This window comes from Vicugna pacos, chromosome 20, assembly GCF_048564905.1.
Source record: "Vicugna pacos chromosome 20, VicPac4, whole genome shotgun sequence".
In the NCBI taxonomy this organism is placed as follows: domain Eukaryota; kingdom Metazoa; phylum Chordata; class Mammalia; order Artiodactyla; family Camelidae; genus Vicugna; species Vicugna pacos.
In genome coordinates, this window is record NC_133006.1 from 23,604,002 (window position 1) to 23,621,739 (window position 17,738).

At 54.2% G+C, this 17,738-nt stretch overlaps 1 protein-coding gene across 5 annotated transcripts in view; it reads left to right on the plus strand.

The window, feature by feature from the left end:
• The window catches only part of TNXB (tenascin XB), a 50,295-nt gene that overhangs the window by 26,357 nt on the left and 6,200 nt on the right, over positions 1-17,738 (plus strand). For 3 of the 5 annotated variants that reach the window (XM_072945310.1, XM_072945314.1, XM_072945312.1), the window contains 15 exons: positions 1,104-1,409; positions 2,393-2,692; positions 3,945-4,232; positions 4,508-4,816; positions 5,357-5,671; positions 5,796-6,119; positions 6,480-6,827; positions 8,233-8,529; positions 9,870-10,193; positions 10,579-10,926; positions 12,635-12,964; positions 14,485-14,808; positions 15,193-15,540; positions 16,128-16,415; positions 16,780-17,058. In XM_072945310.1, coding sequence (XP_072801411.1) covers positions 1,104-1,409; positions 2,393-2,692; positions 3,945-4,232; positions 4,508-4,816; positions 5,357-5,671; positions 5,796-6,119; positions 6,480-6,827; positions 8,233-8,529; positions 9,870-10,193; positions 10,579-10,926; positions 12,635-12,964; positions 14,485-14,808; positions 15,193-15,540; positions 16,128-16,415; positions 16,780-17,058 — 4,728 coding nt within the window. The remainder of the gene's footprint in view (positions 1-1,103; positions 1,410-2,392; positions 2,693-3,944; positions 4,233-4,507; positions 4,817-5,356; positions 5,672-5,795; positions 6,120-6,479; positions 6,828-8,232; positions 8,530-9,869; positions 10,194-10,578; positions 10,927-12,634; positions 12,965-14,484; positions 14,809-15,192; positions 15,541-16,127; positions 16,416-16,779; positions 17,059-17,738) is intronic. The other 2 variants (XM_072945313.1, XM_072945315.1) reach the window with 2 other exon arrangements.

Here is a 17,738-nt window from a genome sequence, read left to right on the forward strand (position 1 = left end):
CCCAGCACACACAGACCACTCATTCATTAACTTAACAAACATTTGTGGAGCCCCCACCGGGTGCCCGTGCTGGAGACACAGCACTGAACAAGGCAAAACTCCTGCCGGGAGCCAGATTCTAACAGAGAGAGACAGGCTCCAAAGTGTACAAATACATCAGTGATGGCGATGAGAGCTGAGGAGAAAAGCAGAGCCCAGTAGGTGAGATGGTGTGTGGGCAGGAAGGGGGTGGGAGGGGCCTCACTGAGGAAGGACCTACAGGAGGGAGAGGACAAGCCCCTAGGCCTGTTGGGGAGAGCATCCTGGACAGAGGTAAAGAGCCTGAATGTCTGTGGACCAGCGAGGAATGTTTTAGAATGGGGAGGGTGACGTGAGGGACAAACAACTGGGGCCTCGGAGTGATAGTAAGGGCTTGGATTTTGCTCTGAGTGAGAGTGGAAGCTGTTGCGGGAACGGGCTCTGACTAATGCCTTAATGGTAGGAAACAGAGTGAAACGGGAACGGGGAGGAGGGCGAGGATTTAGGAGCTGGCACTATAGTCCAGTAAGAGCCCGTGATACTTGGTGATGGCGACAGTGGAGCTAGGGAGGGAGGGTAAGCTTCTGAAGGCAGTGACAACAGGACTTACTCGCAGGTTGGAGGTGGGGTGTAAGGGAACTCAGGGAGGACTCAGGGATGACTCCGAGAATGGAGTTGTGGTTTTGCCTAGATGGGAAGGTTCTGGAGGGAGCATGTGTGGAGGGAGCCCCTGAATTCACTTTTGGACTTGCTGCATTTGAGACATCAATTAGGCACCCAAGGAAGATGCTGAGCAAACACAAGTCCGGGGGTCAGGAGGTCTGGATGGGAGGACTTGGAGCCGGTGATGTACAGATGCCACTTCAGCCACTTCCCCAGGGTCTTGGTGTGGCTGACACCCCTCCCCCCAAGCCCCGCCCAGATCCTGGCAGGGACTTGGTGAAGGGTTGTTGGCCAGACAGATGTTGCCAATCAGTGTAGTCTTACATCAGAACCACCCCGTGGGCACCACAAAAACAACTGACATAATTACTACCAAGGGGAAGAGGGGCTTTTCCTAACAGCCTCCGCCATTTCTGTCTCAGCTCCACAACCAGAAGAGACTCCTCCAGCCACCGAGCCCCCGCTGGAGCCGCGCCTGGGGGAGCTGACAGTGACAGATGTGACCCCCAACTCCTTGGGCCTTGCATGGACTGTCCCTGAGGGCCAGTTTGACTCCTTCGTGGTGCAGTACAAGGACAGGGACGGGCAGCCCCAGGCAGTGCCTGTGGCCGCCGACCAGCGTGAGGTCACCGTCCCAGGCCTGGAACCAGCACGCAAATACAAGATGAACTTCTACGGGCTGCATGGTGGGCAGCGCGTGGGCCCCCTTGCTGTGGTAGCCGTGACGGGTGAGTGAGGACGCATAAAGGTAGTTCCCATCCCCCAGCCTCCCTCTGAGGTCCTGCCTCAGTGGCCCCACAGGTCCTTTCCCAAGTCACAGGCATCTTAGTCTGTTCCCTGACCCCTCTGCTCCTGGAACCTTGCCTTCCAGTCTCCATCTCCACTCCGCCTCCTCCCCCAGGCAGGATTGTCCTCCTTCCATCTGACCTAAATCCAGCCAGACTATCTGATTGCCCACAGCTGTTTCCTTCCCTCTTTACAACCCTGCTGTGACTTGGACCCAGTTACCACCTCCCCCTGCTGCCCCTTTTTGTTGGGGTTAAACAGCACACATCCCTTGACTCTCTTCTCAGGGGCCCTCAGCCCCCTGGCCTGAGCAGTGTTCCCTTCTGGCCGACCCAGAGTATTCCTCCCTCAGAGAAGCAGCCTTGCTCTTGGCTCCCAGCTTCTTCCCACCCCTCCTGTTTCCTGGGCTCAGGCTGCCACCATTTTTGTGCCATGGTGTCTGGTGAAATGAACAAACCCCTTTCAGAGCAATGTTTCTAAATCTATAAAATAAAATGCATAGGATTGCAAAAGAAACCAATTATCCTGACAGCCAATGATCTAAATATTTTAAAATTCAAATTTATGATTTAGTAATACAGGAACTTTTTCATTAGTTCATTAAATGGCAAGAACTTAGTGGCGTGTGTAATAACCTGCTCACGTTTAGGAGCAGTGCTAAGTGTAGCAGTACTTCTAAGCGTCTGCAATAATGCTAAGGTGATGTGAAATCATCGGCAATTCCCACTGGGGAGAGTCACAGGCTCTGCTAGTACCACCGTGGTTGGCTTCCTATAGTCATCATTGAAGGAAAGGCTACATTTCACTTAGGGCAGTGGAAATAGAGATGTAACTGTTTCCTATCTGAGTTCAAGGCCAGGAGCCCTGCAACAGGGGAGTTCTCCCGCCGGAGTTCAGCCATGTTCTTTGTCTTCCTGGATCCTAGCTCCCCTCCCTCCAGCTCCAGCCACAGAGCACCCCCTGGAGCCACGCCTGGGGGAGCTGACAGTGACGTACGTGACCCCGGACTCTGTGGGCCTCTCCTGGACCATCCCTGAGGGCAAATTCGACTCCTTCGTGGTCCAGTACAAGGACAGGGACGGGCAGCCCCAGGTGGTGCCTGTGGCTTCAGACCAGCGTGAGGTCACCGTCCCCGGCCTGGAGCCCAGTAGGAAATACAAGTTCCTGCTCTTTGGGATTCTGGATGGGAAACGCCACAGCTCAGTCTCTGTGGAGGCAAAGACAGGTGAGCAGGACCCCCCCAGGAAGCCGATCCTGAGGCCCCTGCCTTGCCCACCCCAACACCGCCCCATCTTCTCGCCCTTCCTCCAGGGCTCCCCTCCGTCCACCTCTTCTGTTTCATTTGAAAAGCCACTCTGCCTGCCCCAACCCAGGCAGATGAGAACCAGGAAAAGGGGCCAGTTACTGAATTAGTTCCCCTTGCTGACTTTTCCTCTCTTCTCATAATTCCTGCTTCCACTGAACGGGGGAGGCTCCTTCATACCCCTTCCTGAAAGGTGGAATATGAGAAACAGGAGGGGCTGGGAAGCAGGGGAGGGAGCCAGGAGCCGTGGTGGGTCCTCAGCCCCATGTAGCCATCACCTCCTGAGAGTTCTTCCCTCTGACTCTCACTAGTCATTGGGTGAGGTACCTTGGCTCCCACATCAGCCTCCCCCAGAGGACCCGTTTCCTCTTCTGCCCTCTTCCTTGAGCCTCAGAAACTGGAGACCACAGGAATCCAAGGCTGGCTACCCAGCCTGGTCTGGCCGGGCCCAGCCAAGTGCACCCCTTTCCTGGATATTAGTCCAGGCCCTCCCCTGTCCCTGGGGGCTCCCTGTTGCCAGAAAACTCTCACAATAACAATGCCGTCAGCGTCCTTGCTGTCCAGGAAGGCAGAAGGCCAGCTCCTTCTCAGGCCTCTGGATGACTTCTTGGGCAGACACCAGGTCCTTCCCGTCTGGGCTCCCCTTTTTCTCCCTGTCCCCCTCACATGTAGGCAGCCGCCGCTCCTACGCTAGGTCCTGTGAGGGTCCCTACATCATAATATCCTACCTCCCCACCTGCTATCTGCCCCCATCAGGGATCCTGTGCCCCCTCTGACGTATCCAGGACCTTCGGATTTCCCCAGGGGTCAGTCAAATCACAAAGAGTGGGCTCGTTGGAAATAAACAAACCACGTCTATGATAAGCTGCACCCTGTGGGGGAAATAGTCTCTAATAGGTGGTTAGAGGCTGGACAGCAAGAGGGATAAGATAAACAGGAAGCTAGGGAATCTCTTCTCCCAGAGATGTCTGAGGACAGAAGACCCCTCCCTGCGCTGGTTCAGTGGACAGAGCATGGCCAGTTGGGGATGGTGGCGGGCATGGGAGGGTGATGGAAATATTTGGGGGAAGCACTGATCATTTGGGAAGCTCTGGGTTTTTCCAACTCCAGCGGGAGGCAGTCAAGGAGTCATTTTGGAAAAAAAATAAACACAAGAACCTTTCCTCTCTGTCAGCTGCCCGAGGTGACGCCAGCCTAGGAGCCCCACCCCGCCTTGGGGAGCTGTGGGTGACAGACCCCACCCCAGACTCGCTGCGCCTCTCCTGGACAGTCCCTGAAGGCCACTTCGACTCCTTTGTGGTCCAGTTCAAGGACAGGGATGGGCCCCAGGTGGTGCCTGTGGAGGGCCATGAGCGCTCGGTCACCGTGGCCCCACTGGACGCCAACCGCAAGTACAAGTTCCTCCTCTACGGCCTCCTGGGCAAGAAGCGCCACGGCCCCCTCAGCGCCGAGGGCACCACAGGTGAGGGCAGCCCCTGCAGGGGCATCTCTGCCCCAGAGCCCCCCAGCGGAAGGTCACCTGTGGTCACTGTGGTGGTTGCCATCACGGTAGTTGTCTGGCTCCTGCCATTCTGTCTGGGCTCCAGCATTCCTTCTCCTTGGATGAGCCCAAAGCACCAGCCCTGTGGGATTCAGCCACGGGACAGCCCTGTCTTTATACCTCTCAATCCTGCCCTTTGAAGTCACCCGGCCTTCTGGAAATAGCTCACCCATTTCCTCTCTGTGATTCCATCTCAGGGACTCAGAGTGCTGTGGATGAGGCCAGAACAAAGCATCCATCAAAGCCCCGCCTAGGGGAGGAGCTGCAGGTGACCAGTGTGACATCAGACTCCGTGGGTCTCTCGTGGATGGTCCCCGAGGGCCAGTTTGACTCCTTTGTGGTCCAGTACAAGGACAGGGATGGGCAACCCCAGGTGGTGCCCGTGGATGGCAGCCTCAGGGAGGTCAGCATCTCGGGCCTGGACCCTGCCCGCAGGTACAAGTTGCTGCTCTACGGGCTGCACAAGGGCAGGCGTGTGGGTCCCATCTCCGCCATCACCGAGACCGGTGAGTGCAGCTGGGGGAAACGCGGTCCTTCCTTCTGCCTGGCTCTCCTGGTCTGTTGGAGCCTCAGGATTTCTGAGTTTCCTATTTCCCTTCTTTTGTCAGGGAGGGATCAGCTTTACAGAGGCATAATTTACATACAATAGAATTCACTCATTTTAAGTGCATAATTCAGTGAGTTTGGGCAAATGTATGTCATGAAACCATTACCACAACAAAGATTTAAGACAATATTGGTGACTCCAGAAGTTTCCCTGTGCTCCTTTGCAGTCAGTTTCCCCAAACCCAACTTCTGGCAACCATGGATTGCTTTCTGTCATTATGGTTTTGCTTTTTAAGCGTTTTCATTTAACAGCATCATCCAATGCATAATCTTTTGTATTTGGCTTCTTGCACTTAGCATAATGCTTTTGAAATTCATCCTTGAGTGTCAATAATTGGTCCCCTTTTGTTACCTCTTGCCTTCATATCCTTCCCTCCTCTTGGAGCATCTTAGTGCAGCGACAGACCAGTCACCCATCCCTACCTGTCTCCCTGAACCAGCCCCCAAAGAAGAAATGGAAGCTGAGACCGAGGCCCCCAGCCCCCCAGCATCTGAGCCCCACCTGGGGGAGGTGACCGTGGAAGAAGCCACGCCACACACCCTGCATCTCTCCTGGATGGTGACTGAGGGAGAATTTGACTCCTTTGAGGTCCAGTACACAGACGAGGATGGGCAGCTCCAAGTAGTCCGTTTAGGTGGCGACCAGAATGACATCACCCTCTCTGACCTGGAATCTGACCACAAATACCTGGTGAGCCTGTACGGTTTCCACAACGGGCAGAGTGTGGGTCCTGTCCACGTCGAGGCCCTGACAGGTGAGCAAAAGAACTCTGCCTGCTCTGCTTCCTCCCAGGGGCAGTGAGGGCCCAGAGGAGGGCTGAGTGCCGGTGGACAGCAGTCCCCTCTCTCAGGTCCTTCTCTCTCTGTGCCCGTGTGCAGCCCCAAGAGAGGAAGAGGATGAACCTTCAGAATCTCCCTCTACCACCCCAGAGCCTCCCATCAAGCCGCGCCTGGGGAAGCTGGCAGTGACAGACGCCAGCCCAGACTCCCTGAGCCTCTCATGGACCGTCCCCGAGGGCCAGTTTGACCACTTCCTGGTCCAGTACAAGAACGGAGATGGGCAGCCCAAGGCGGTGCGGGTGCCGGGGCACGAGGACGGGGTCACCGTCTCGGGCCTGGAGCCGGACCACAAGTACAAGATGAACCTATACGGCTTCCACGACGGCCAGCGCCTGGGCCCTGTCTCTGTCATCGGGGTGACAAGTGAGTGGACAGTGGAAGCCCCACCCTCTCTCAGGTGGAGGGTGAGTGGGGTGAGGAGGCCTCTCTGCTCGAGGCTGAGCCATGGTGCCCTTTGTGCCCCCTCCGCCCTCCCTGAGGACCAGTGGATCGTCCTGGGCAGAGAAAGACCTCTGTGAGCTGTGCTGGTGGCCTCCCTGGTCCCCACAGCTGACCCCAGAGGCTCTGGGCATGTCTGTGAGATGTCAGCTGAGCAGGACCACCTGCCCCAAGGACGGGCTTCTCTGAACTGACCTCAGGGTCCCCAGTCAGGGACAAGGCTTGGGAGGAGACCCAAGGACATCTGGCAGGGCCCCTGCCTCACCCTCTGTGTCTCCTTCTCAGCTGCAGAGGAAGAGACCCCCAGCCCCACAGAGATGGAGGAGATGCCCAGCCCCACCGAGCCCAGCACGGAGGCCCCAGAGCCCCCCGAGGAGCCCCTCCTGGGGGAGCTGACGGTGACCGGATCCTCCCCAGACTCGCTCAGCCTCTCCTGGACCGTCCCCCAGGGCCACTTCGACTCCTTCACCGTCCAGTACAAGGGCAGGGATGGGCCCCAGGTGGTGCGTGTCGGGGGCGAGGAGAGCGAGGTGACCGTTGGGGGCCTGGAGCCCGGGCGCAAGTACAAGATGCACCTGTACGGCCTGCACGGGGGGCGGCGCGTGGGCCCCGTGTCCACCGTGGGTGTGACTGGTGAGTGAGGGCCCTCGGTCTTAGGTCTCAGGAAAGGTCTCACAGTACAGCCTCTTGAGTCTCCTTCACTGAAGACCCAGGACTCTAAAACCCCCCAAACCTCTAACCCACTCCTCATCCACTCAACACCTCAGGACAGGTGTGATCTGAGGGCAGGAAGAGTGAGGCCCAGGAAAGTGCTTTGCCCATTTGAGAGAGGCTGCTGAGGACTGAGGCCTCCAAGGCAGTCACTCACTGATCAATTTGTGGCTCTCTGCTTTGCCTGGGAACTCTGAAAAGAACTCTTTTGGGGAGATGGGACAAATGCCATGAAAGATTAATTCTCAACAAGTATTTATTATATAAAATTTCAAATGTATACCCAAAGGGAAAATAGAATGTCCTATGTATTCACCACCCTGCTGCAACCAAAGATCAACCCCCAGCCAGTCTGGCTCGCCCAGACCCCACTCCCTTCCTGCCCTCCCCAACGAAAATGTCTTCTTTATTAACAGCTTTGTTGAGGTGTAATTTACATACCTTAAAATTCACCTGTTTTCAGTATACAGTTTATAAGTTTTAGTGTATTTACAGAGTTGTGCAACTGTCATCACTACTTAGTTGTAGGACTTTTCTGCCACATCAAGAAGAAGCCTGATCTCCAGACCCATGCCCAGGCCCAGGCCCCACTAATCTACTTTCTGTCTCTGTAGATTTGCCTTTGCTGGACTTAACATAGAAATGGAATCACACAGTATGTGTTCTTTTGCGTCCGGCTTCTTTTATGGAGCATATTTTTGAGGTTGATCCGTGTTGTAGCGTGTAGCAGTCCTTCATTCCTTTATAGCCAAATAGCATTCTGTTGTGTGGCTATATTGCTGCAATACTTTTAAACTTATTGTATACACTCTATATCTCATCATTACATATTTAAGTGTCCTGCTTTTTTCAAAAAGACTACTTAAAAATAACCACAATACAATGATTGTACCTTTAAAAAGGAACAATCATTCCCTAAGATCCCCAGATGTCTAGGTAGTGCTAGATTGTGTCATAATTGTTGTTTTGCAATTAGTGGCTGGATTCAGGTCCAATTGGGAGAACTGGGATTGTAAATAGTGTGGTCAGGGAAGGCCCCAAAGACAAGGTGACATTTGAACAAAGACTTAAGGAGATGTGAACTTGAGCCATGCAGACATGTGGGGAAAGAAGAGTCAGGCAGAGGAAACAGCAAAAAGGCCTTGAGTCCAGGGCTGGGACATCTGATGGACCCTAAAGAGGCCACAAAGAGATTTTGATGACCATAAGTGGAAGCGGATCTTAAGTTAGGCCCACAGAGCTGGCCCACTTTCTGGCCTGAATCCAGGAGAGCAGGGTCTCAATATTTTCTTCCAGCAGGAACGATTCTGTTTGCATCTCTTCCCAGCCCCTGAAGAGGAGCCCCCTGCCAGCCCCCCTTTGAAGCCATACCTGGGGGACCTGACTGTGACAGATGCCACCCCTGACTCCCTGAGCCTCTCCTGGACCGTCCCCGAGGGCCAGTTTGACCACTTCCTGGTCCAGTACAAGAATGGGGATGGGCAGCCCAAGGCGGTGCGAGTGCCAGGGCACCAGGACGGGGTCACCGTCTCAGGCCTTGAGCCAGACCACAAGTACAAAATGAACCTGTATGGCTTCCACGAAGGCCAGCGCCTGGGCCCCGTCTCCACTATTGGTTTAACTGGTGAGTGTGCAGTGGAACACTGGGCCTGCCCTGAGCTGGACTCAGTTTCCCTTTTATTGCTAGTACTGAGGTGTTTTTGTCCCACTCTTCTTCAGACTGAGCCTCCCAATATCCTGGGGGCAGTCCTGCTTGTGTCTTCACTCTGAGCCTTTGGTGTCATCTTAGCCGTCTCATCCTTCACGTGTGGACTTTTTGGGTCCTTGAAGAGGCAGGGCGCGAGGGAAATAACACAGACTGAGGCAGACCTGGGGCTGACCCTAGCCTCAGCTCATTAGAGCTGCGTGACCTCGAGAGAGTCACTCAGCCTCTCTGTGCCTCCCTTTCCTCATCCAGACAGAAGAAATGGACCACACCTGTCTTGCAGGGTGGGCATGAATGTGGCTTGGTTCACATACAATGTTCAGTGACAACAGTCTTCCCCTTCCAAGAATGAAAATTAGTTCCTGAAAACTCTTGGGATGAATTCTCATAATTATTATTGATTTCAGTGGGTAAACTTATATTGGTTCCCCAATCCCCAAACTGATACCCATATATGCTATATCAACCTGGAATCCAGCTGACATCGATACTATTAATTCAGTAGTTACTATTAGTCATATGTGCAGTTTAACAAGGTGTTTTCTCTTCATTAATTAGTCCCTAATGTGGCTGTTGGTTGCTTATGTTAAGCTCTTTTGTAGCTGTTACCCGCTAGATGCTTAAACCCTGGTTCCCAAGCACAGCAGAGATATGAAACAAGATGATTTTGTAATTCAGCTATTAAGGCAGAATAAAGCCGTCTGCTGAACAGAAAAGAGGAAAGAAATCTGGGGGTGTGATGAGTTGTCTCTGCCATAAGTTAGCAAAAGAATTAATACAAGATCCAAAAACAACCCAACTGAAAAAAAAGATGATCTCAAGTGATCTCATCTCTTTCCCTCAACTGAGAAATCTAAATTAGTTCCTTAAATGCTCAGAAAAGCCTTCTAAACCAGAGGAGATATTAAAGGAAAATACTCATGAAGTGGAATTCCTGAACGTGAGCATATGCACCACCTGATGTGACCTGTCTGTTAGGCATAGTGCTGTTAAAAGCATTAGTCTTGTCCTGCTAAATGAATTTGCTCAATGGCTCCTAAAAGTTTTGTGCTGCACGCATTCAGCTACCATCGTGATGTCTCCACAAGTTTGTGTTCTGTGCCCTAGAAACCGAAAGTTCAAACCAGGGAAATGATGTCTAAACCCTGGGGCACTGGCATCCAGCATGCAGGGCCCTAGTATGTCGGGAGAAATCCCAGAATCCATCCCCTGTTAGGATGGCAAAGCATGTCCACCCATCTATTTGTCTCCTGATGTAGCCCCAGGAAAGGACCTAGAAATGACCCCAGCCCCAACAGACCTACCCACCGAGCCTCCCATCAAGCCGCGCCTGGGGGAGCTGGCAGTGACAGACGCCAGCCCAGACTCCCTGAGCCTCTCATGGACCGTCCCCGAGGGCCAGTTTGACCACTTCCTGGTCCAGTACAAGAACGGAGATGGGCAGCCCAAGGCGGTGCGGGTGCCGGGGCACGAGGACGGGGTCACCGTCTCGGGCCTGGAGCCGAACCACAAGTACAAGATGAACCTATACGGCTTCCACGACGGCCAGCGCCTGGGCCCTGTCTCTGTCATCGGGGTGACAAGTGAGTGGACGGTGGAAGCCCCAGGGTGGGACCTAGTGGGAGGACCACCCTCTCTCAGGTGGAGGGTGAGTGGGGTGAGGAGGCCTCTCTGCTCGAGGCTGAGCCATGGTGCCCTTTGTGCCCCCGACCCCGCTCCCTGAGGACCAGCGGATCGTCCTGGGCAGAGAAGGACCTCTGTGAGCTGTGCTGGTGGCCTCCCTGGTCCCCACAGCTGACCCCAGAGGCTCTGGGCATGTCTGTGAGATGTCAGCTGAGCAGGACCACCTGCCCCAAGGACGGGCTTCTCTGAACTGACCTCAGGGTCCCCAGTCAGGGACAAGGCTTGGGAGGAGACCCAAGGACATCTGGCAGGGCCCCTGCCTCACCCTCTGTGTCTCCTTCTCAGCTGCAGAGGAAGAGACCCCCAGCCCCACAGAGATGGAGGAGACGCCCAGCCCCACCGAGCCCAGCACGGAGGCCCCAGAGCCCCCCGAGGAGCCCCTCCTGGGAGAGCTGACGGTGACCGGATCCTCCCCAGACTCGCTCAGCCTCTCCTGGACCGTCCCCCAGGGCCACTTCGACTCCTTCACCGTCCAGTACAAGGGCAGGGACGGGCCCCAGGTGGTGCGTGTCGGGGGCGAGGAGAGCGAGGTGACTGTTGGGGGCCTGGAGCCCGGGCGCAAGTACAAGATGCACCTGTACGGCCTGCACGGGGGGCGGCGCGTGGGCCCCATGTCCACCGTGGGTGTGACTGGTGAGTGACAACGGGGCTCATTAGTCTCAGAGACTTTTCCTCCTGGTTAGCCTGGTTGACTGTTCTGCTCTTTTGCCAGCCCTTGTTCCCTTTTTATGTCCTTGTTTCATGGTCCTGGGCTGTGACCCATGAGTAGTGGCTTGGCCTTTGCCAACCTGCAGCCTCACTGTCCACGCTAGCATGGCCTCCTTCTGACGGTCAGCCACTGGCCCCCTCCAAGAGTGAACTGTGTCAGGCACAGGCCAAGCCTGATTTTATTAGAATTTTCTTTTCTTTCCATCTTAATCACAAGCATTCTTTGTTATAATTTTTAAAAAAAGAACAAAAGAAACAATCCAACAACCAACCACACTGAAACGATTAAGTACTTAATCATGTCTATAAAATGAGCCTTTATGCCATCATTGAAATGCTTCAACATAAGACAATTACTTTATATTATTACAATAAAAAGAGGCTTAAAGATTTTGTAAGGATGCAAATCACAGCCACTTGAAAATAGCATGTATGGTAAGACAACTGGAAGGAAACACGTCCCATGGAATGCATGGTTTGTGGGACAGGATAGAATGTTCCTGTACTTTTTTTTTCTGTTTTATTCTATTCTGTCATTTAAATTTTCTTAAAGTTTACAATTTCTAGTTCCGAAGAAATTAGGAGAAAAAATCACGAGGTGAATTAAATTCCAAAATTGCACTCAGGTTGGCTTTTCTAAGTGACTGTCGGCCATATCCTATGCCTGGTGGTGGTATTTCATGAGAGTTTCTCTGGATGTGGAAGAACTCAGCCCCTCTGAGAGCCAATCTTTTTGGGGGACATGTCACTGCCTCTGTGCGGGTCACTCTCTCTATTGAAGATACTCAGGACGGAGGGACCCCCTGTCATGGCAAATCACAAGTATATGCAAAGTATGGAGGGACCCAAGCTCCCACTCCACACTCTCCATCGGCATACTAATTTTTATAACCCAGGATTTCTTTTTAAGCCCATATTTTTCTCTGAAAAGAATATAGCAACATGATGGAAAGTTTGGAAAATAGGAAAAAAATCTCTCATCAGACCACTTCTGATCCAATAACCACCATTCATAACGATGTGTGTAACACACCCTTTCTTTCTGCATTTTCCATGCAGGGTATGTTTTAAGGTTGCACAGTATATCGTTCGTGGCTCTTACTCTTTTTTTTTTTTTTGTACGCAAGTTACACTGAGAGCATTTATCCTGTGGCTGCACAACCGGCATTAATCATCATTTTAATGGTTATTTGATGCTTCATGGTGAAAATACCGTAACAAAATTAATCTTCTACCAGTCATTTGGATCCCTGACACAATTTTGCTGTCAGGAATGATCCCAAGATGAACTTCTGTGATACAACTTTTTCCTGCTTTTTAATAATTTTCTTAGGATAGCTGCCCAGAAATGAGATTATTGGGTCAAAGGAAATGAGCATTATTTTGGCTGCTGACACATATGTCCAAATTGCCTTCTGAAACTTCATGGTGCCCGCCAGCCAGCACATGATGGGGGCCGGGGCTGTCCCATCCTCTCCAGCAGAGTCACCGCGTGGCTCATCCGAAAGCTATGCAAGCTTCCAGTCCTAACAGCTTGAGGAGCATTTTGCTAGACATGCTTGATCGTCCCTATTGACATCACCAGCCAGGCAAGTCGCTCTCTAAGCCTCTGCCCACCAATCTCTTTTCTCAGCCCCCCAGGACGTTGTGGAGGAGACGCCCAGCCCCACCGAGCCCAGCACGGAGGCCCCAGAGCCCCCCGAGGAGCCCCTCCTGGGGGAGCTGACGGTGACCGGATCCTCCCCAGACTCGCTCAGCCTCTCCTGGACCGTCCCCCAGGGCCACTTCGACTCCTTCACCGTCCAGTACAAGGGCAGGGACGGGCCCCAGGTGGTGCGTGTCGGGGGCGAGGAGAGCGAGGTGACCGTTGGGGGCCTGGAGCCCGGGCGCAAGTACAAGATGCACCTGTACGGCCTGCACGGGGGGCGGCGCGTGGGCCCCGTGTCCACCGTGGGCGTGACCGGTGAGTGAGGACTGGGGTGGAGTTGTGCTGGGTGGGGAAGACAGGCTCTGGAAGACTTTCGCTTTATTACCATCTTTGTGAAAAGGTAAATATTCTCAACAGCAGGTCTCTGGGCATCAGACGGCCTGGGAATCTTGTAAAAGGGCAGATTGAGAGTCAGCAGCTTTGGGCTGGGGTCAGAGATTCTGTGTTTCTAACAAGATCCCTCGTGATGCTGATGCTACTTGTCCGAGGACCACACTTTGAGTAGCAAAGCTCCTCACAACAAAGGAATTGTACACTTTCTTAGAATCTGCTGGAGAAAACTGTACGTGCACCCTAATTCCTCACAGAGATTCAGTCTACTGTAGGCTGTGGAGGAAGACAGAGGGTGCTCAGAACACAGCATCTTGACTGAAAGAACCCCTAGCCTCATTATTCTTGTATTAACAGACTTATGACACCAATGAGTCAACAAAGATGTGGGGGCCTCAGCCAAACACTGTGGAAGTTCACTAAGATAAACCTGGAATGTGGCAGAGACCAGCTCTCATCCTATGGGGCTCACAGTTTGGGGGAGACAAGCTGTGAACCAGCAAATCAGGCAAAGGGGGTGCATGTAAGCCAGGAAGCCCCACAGCCAGGCCAAGACAGGGCAGAGATGCCTGCGCCAGCCTGCCCACCGGTTCCCATGGGACGGTGGAGACCTGGTGTCGGGCAGGTGTTAGCTTGGTGACAGGATGAAGGGTGTGTCAGATCAACGTCACAGCTGGTACAAAGCCTGGAAATTAGGACCATCATAACACATGAGAGGATTTTGCATGAAAACCTTTGAGTGTGGGAGATAGTCTTGAGATGGGGGTAGAGAGGTACAGACAGCTCAAGAAGCCAGGGAGTTCTCCTAACTATGCAAGATAAGGAGGGGTCTTGCATAGTTTTAAGCTAAGATTGACACCATCAGATGTGCATTTAAAGGCTTATTCTGGCCCCTGATGGAGAACAGATAGGGGAGGGAGGTGGTAACCCAGGTAGTAGGTAAGGGTAGCCCAAACCCGGATGGTGGGGCTGCAGGTATGGGGAAGGAGGAGACTCAGGAGGAACTTGGGAGAGAGGGTGGGACACTCTGAATGTGATGGCAGCTGGGGACAGGAACAAGTCCAGGAAGACTCCAGGTTTCTGATTGGAGAAGGGAGCTCTGAGCTGTCTGGAAGCTAAGATGTGAGCCAAAGGGTTGAGATGCTAATGAGATCCTAGTGGAGGGAGGCCCAGGGCCCAGTGGCCATGTGGGCCTGTGTCTAGAGGAGAAATGTGTACTGGAGGGAGAGGGAGAGGTCACAGGGGTGCTGGTAAGTAGTGGGTGAGGGCAGGGTAGATGCGGGTGAGGGGACAGAAGGCTGACACTAAAGGGACCAGAAAGAATAGCAGTTAGAGCCACTCCAGACAGACAGTTCCTGTTCCTTATTAATCTTATTTTTGTAATACACTCCTGTATATGCTGAACTGAGGACTGAGACCTCCCCTGTCCTGCATGTCTCTGGCAGCTCCAGACTACGAAGCTATGACCACCCAAGCCCCGCCCACCGAGGCCCCTGAGCCTCCCATCAAGCCGCGCCTGGGGGAGCTGGCAGTGACAGACGCCAGCCCAGACTCCCTGAGCCTCTCATGGACCGTCCCCGAGGGCCCGTTTGACCACTTCCTGGTCCAGTACAAGAACGGAGATGGGCAGCCCAAGGCGGTGCGGGTGCCGGGGCACGAGGACGGGGTCACCGTCTCGGGCCTGGAGCCGGACCACAAGTACAAGATGAACCTATACGGCTTCCACGACGGCCAGCGCCTGGGCCCTGTCTCTGTCATCGGGGTGACAAGTGAGTGGACGGTGGAAGCCCCAGGGTGGGACCTAGTGGGAGGACCACCCTCTCTCAGGTGGAGGGTGAGTGGGGTGAGGAGGCCTCTCTGCTCGAGGCTGAGCCATGGTGCCCTTTGTGCCACCTCCCCTCTCCCTGAGGACCAGCGGATCGTCCTGGGCAGAGAAAAACCTCTGTGAGCTGTGCTGGTGGCCTCCCTGGTCCCCACAGCTGACCCCAGAGGCTCTGGGCATGTCTGTGAGATGTCAGCTGAGCAGGACCACCTGCCCCAAGGACGGGCTTCTCTGAACTGACCTCGGGGTCCCCAGTCAGGGACAAGGCTTGGGAGGAGACCCAAGGACATCTGGCAGGGCCCCTGCCTCACCCTCTGTGTCTCCTTCTCAGCTGCAGAGGAAGAGACCCCCAGCCCCACAGAGATGGAGGAGACGCCCAGCCCCACCGAGCCCAGCACGGAGGCCCCAGAGCCCCCCGAGGAGCCCCTCCTGGGGGAGCTGACGGTGACCGGATCCTCCCCAGACTCGCTCAGCCTCTCCTGGACCGTCCCCCAGGGCCACTTCGACTCCTTCACCGTCCAGTACAAGGGCAGGGACGGGCCCCAGGTGGTGCGTGTCGGGGGCGAGGAGAGCGAGGTGACCGTTGGGGGCCTGGAGCCCGGGCGCAAGTACAAGATGCACCTGTACGGCCTGCACGGGGGGCGGCGCGTGGGCCCCGTGTCCACCGTGGGTGTGACAGGTGAGTGAGGGACAGGCCCTGGCCCCCAGGTTTCCCTCTTTTGCTCTCTTGTTTAACCCCTTTGGATCTCAGCACTCCTGAAAGTGGGCCTCTGGGTCCCTCTCTTTTCTCCTGTGGTGCTGAAGATCCTGCCTCATCCTTGAATTGAGTGAGGACTGATGGAGACTGGGTTCAGGGTCAGCTGAGCGTGCAGCCTGTGCTCACACTTTTCAGCTTCCTTCCTTCTCAATCCGGAACCTCAAACTTGCTCAGTTGTTCCCACGTGGCTTCCTCAGTCTCCCTGGCTGAGCATTTTAGGGGCTTGAATCCTGCTCTGAATGTACTGATGGTGTGATTTTTCAAATGTTTCTTAACCTCTCTGCGCTGCAGATCCAGGCAGGATGAGGGTGATAATGACAAAAGCACCTCCTTCATCTGTTATGTGAGGATGACGTGCACTGTTTGTGAATGGCTGACAGCAAGGCCGGGAACACATTAAGCACGTTACACAAGTTTGTTCCAAATGTTCATTTCATAGTTTGGGAACCGCACTCCCTCTCTTGCCCAGGGTCCTGCCATTAACCTCAGCACCCTCTGCTCTGTTGCAGCCTCCCTGACTACAGAGCCCCCATTGCCACCCCAACTCAGAGAGCTGACTGTGGCAGCTGTGGGCTCGGACACAGTGCGCCTCTTGTGGACCGTGGCCCAGGGCCCCTTTGACTCCTTCCTGGTCCAATACAAGGATGTGCAGGGACAGCCCCAGGCAGTGCCTGTGGGTGGAGACCTCCGGGAGGTCACGGTTTCAGGTCTGGCCCCGGCCCGCAAGTACAAGTTCCTACTCTTTGGACTCCAGGATGAGAAACGACACGGCCCAGTCTCTGCAGATGCAAAGACCCGTGAGTGAGGGCTGGAGGCTGCCTGTGCCCCTGGAGCCTCCTGACAATCCTCTACTCCCTTGTGGAATTTCACATTTCTGTGCTTCACACTCCAGACCTGTTTATTTACTGGGTCCAGTGAAATCCAGGTCCTGAGTACCCCTCAACCCCCTCATTCCCATCCCATCTACCTACTCCTCCTACATCCCGAGGGACCTGCTTTCTTCTCTGGCTCCTCTTTTCTCCCTACTTTTCTGCCTCTGTCTTCTGACAAGTGGCCTGGTCGTCCCCTCCCAGCTCCCAGAACCAGTGCCCAGAGTCCTAGCATCCTGAGGGGCCCCTGCTTCCGTTTCTGTCATGTTCCATGCACCTCCCCCTTTTTCAGTCCCAGACACGAAACTTTCTCCCCGCCTGGGGGAGCTGACAGTGACGGATATGACCCCAGACTCCATGATCCTGTCCTGGACAGTCGCCGAGGGCGAATTCGACTCCTTCGTGGTCCAGTACAAGGACAGGGACGGGCAGCCCCACGTGGTGCCTGTGGCCGCAGACCAGCGCGAGATCACCATCCCGGGCCTGGAGCCCAATAGGAAATACAAGTTTCTGCTCTACGGGCTGGCAGGCAGTAAGCGACTGGGCCCCATCTCTGCTGACGGCAGCACAGGTGAGCCCTGGCCCTCCTCTCACCTTTTCCAGAGCCGCCTTTCATCTGAGCACACAGCACTGGCCCTGGGGCTTTCCCATGAAGCCAATTCTCCTGCCTTCAGCCTTGGCATGACAATCATAACACCAAAAGCAAATCTTTATTGCATCCCCACTGAATGTCAGGCACTGTTTAGAGCATTTTATATGCATTATTTCCTCTACTCACTGATTGGAAATGTAATTAAAAGATTACAGATTTTGGAGCCAAGCAGATGTATGTTGAAATTCTGATTGCCTGCTGTGTGGCCTTGGACAAGCCACTTGTTTCTTTTGAACCTCAGTTTCCACACCTGCATAATGGTTATGAATAATATCTACTGGGACTCAGTAAATGTTCACATTCTCCTCCCTCTATGGCAAGAGGTGGAAAATATGGGCGGGTTTGGCTGCAGAAGACTATGGAAAAATCTGGTGTCTTGTGCCCATGACTCAGCCCCCCAAGGAAGGGGTGGAGGTGGGTCACTGACCCTTACCACACCTCCAGGACCATGAGTCACCTTGGCCAGACAAGGATGGGGCACACGGCCAGTTGGAGCTTGGGGCTCTCAGACTCTATAATTATCTCCCCCAACCCCCAAATTGTGAAAACTGGATACAGGCTTCTCCAGCCCCTATCAGTCAACACTCCCACCCACCTAG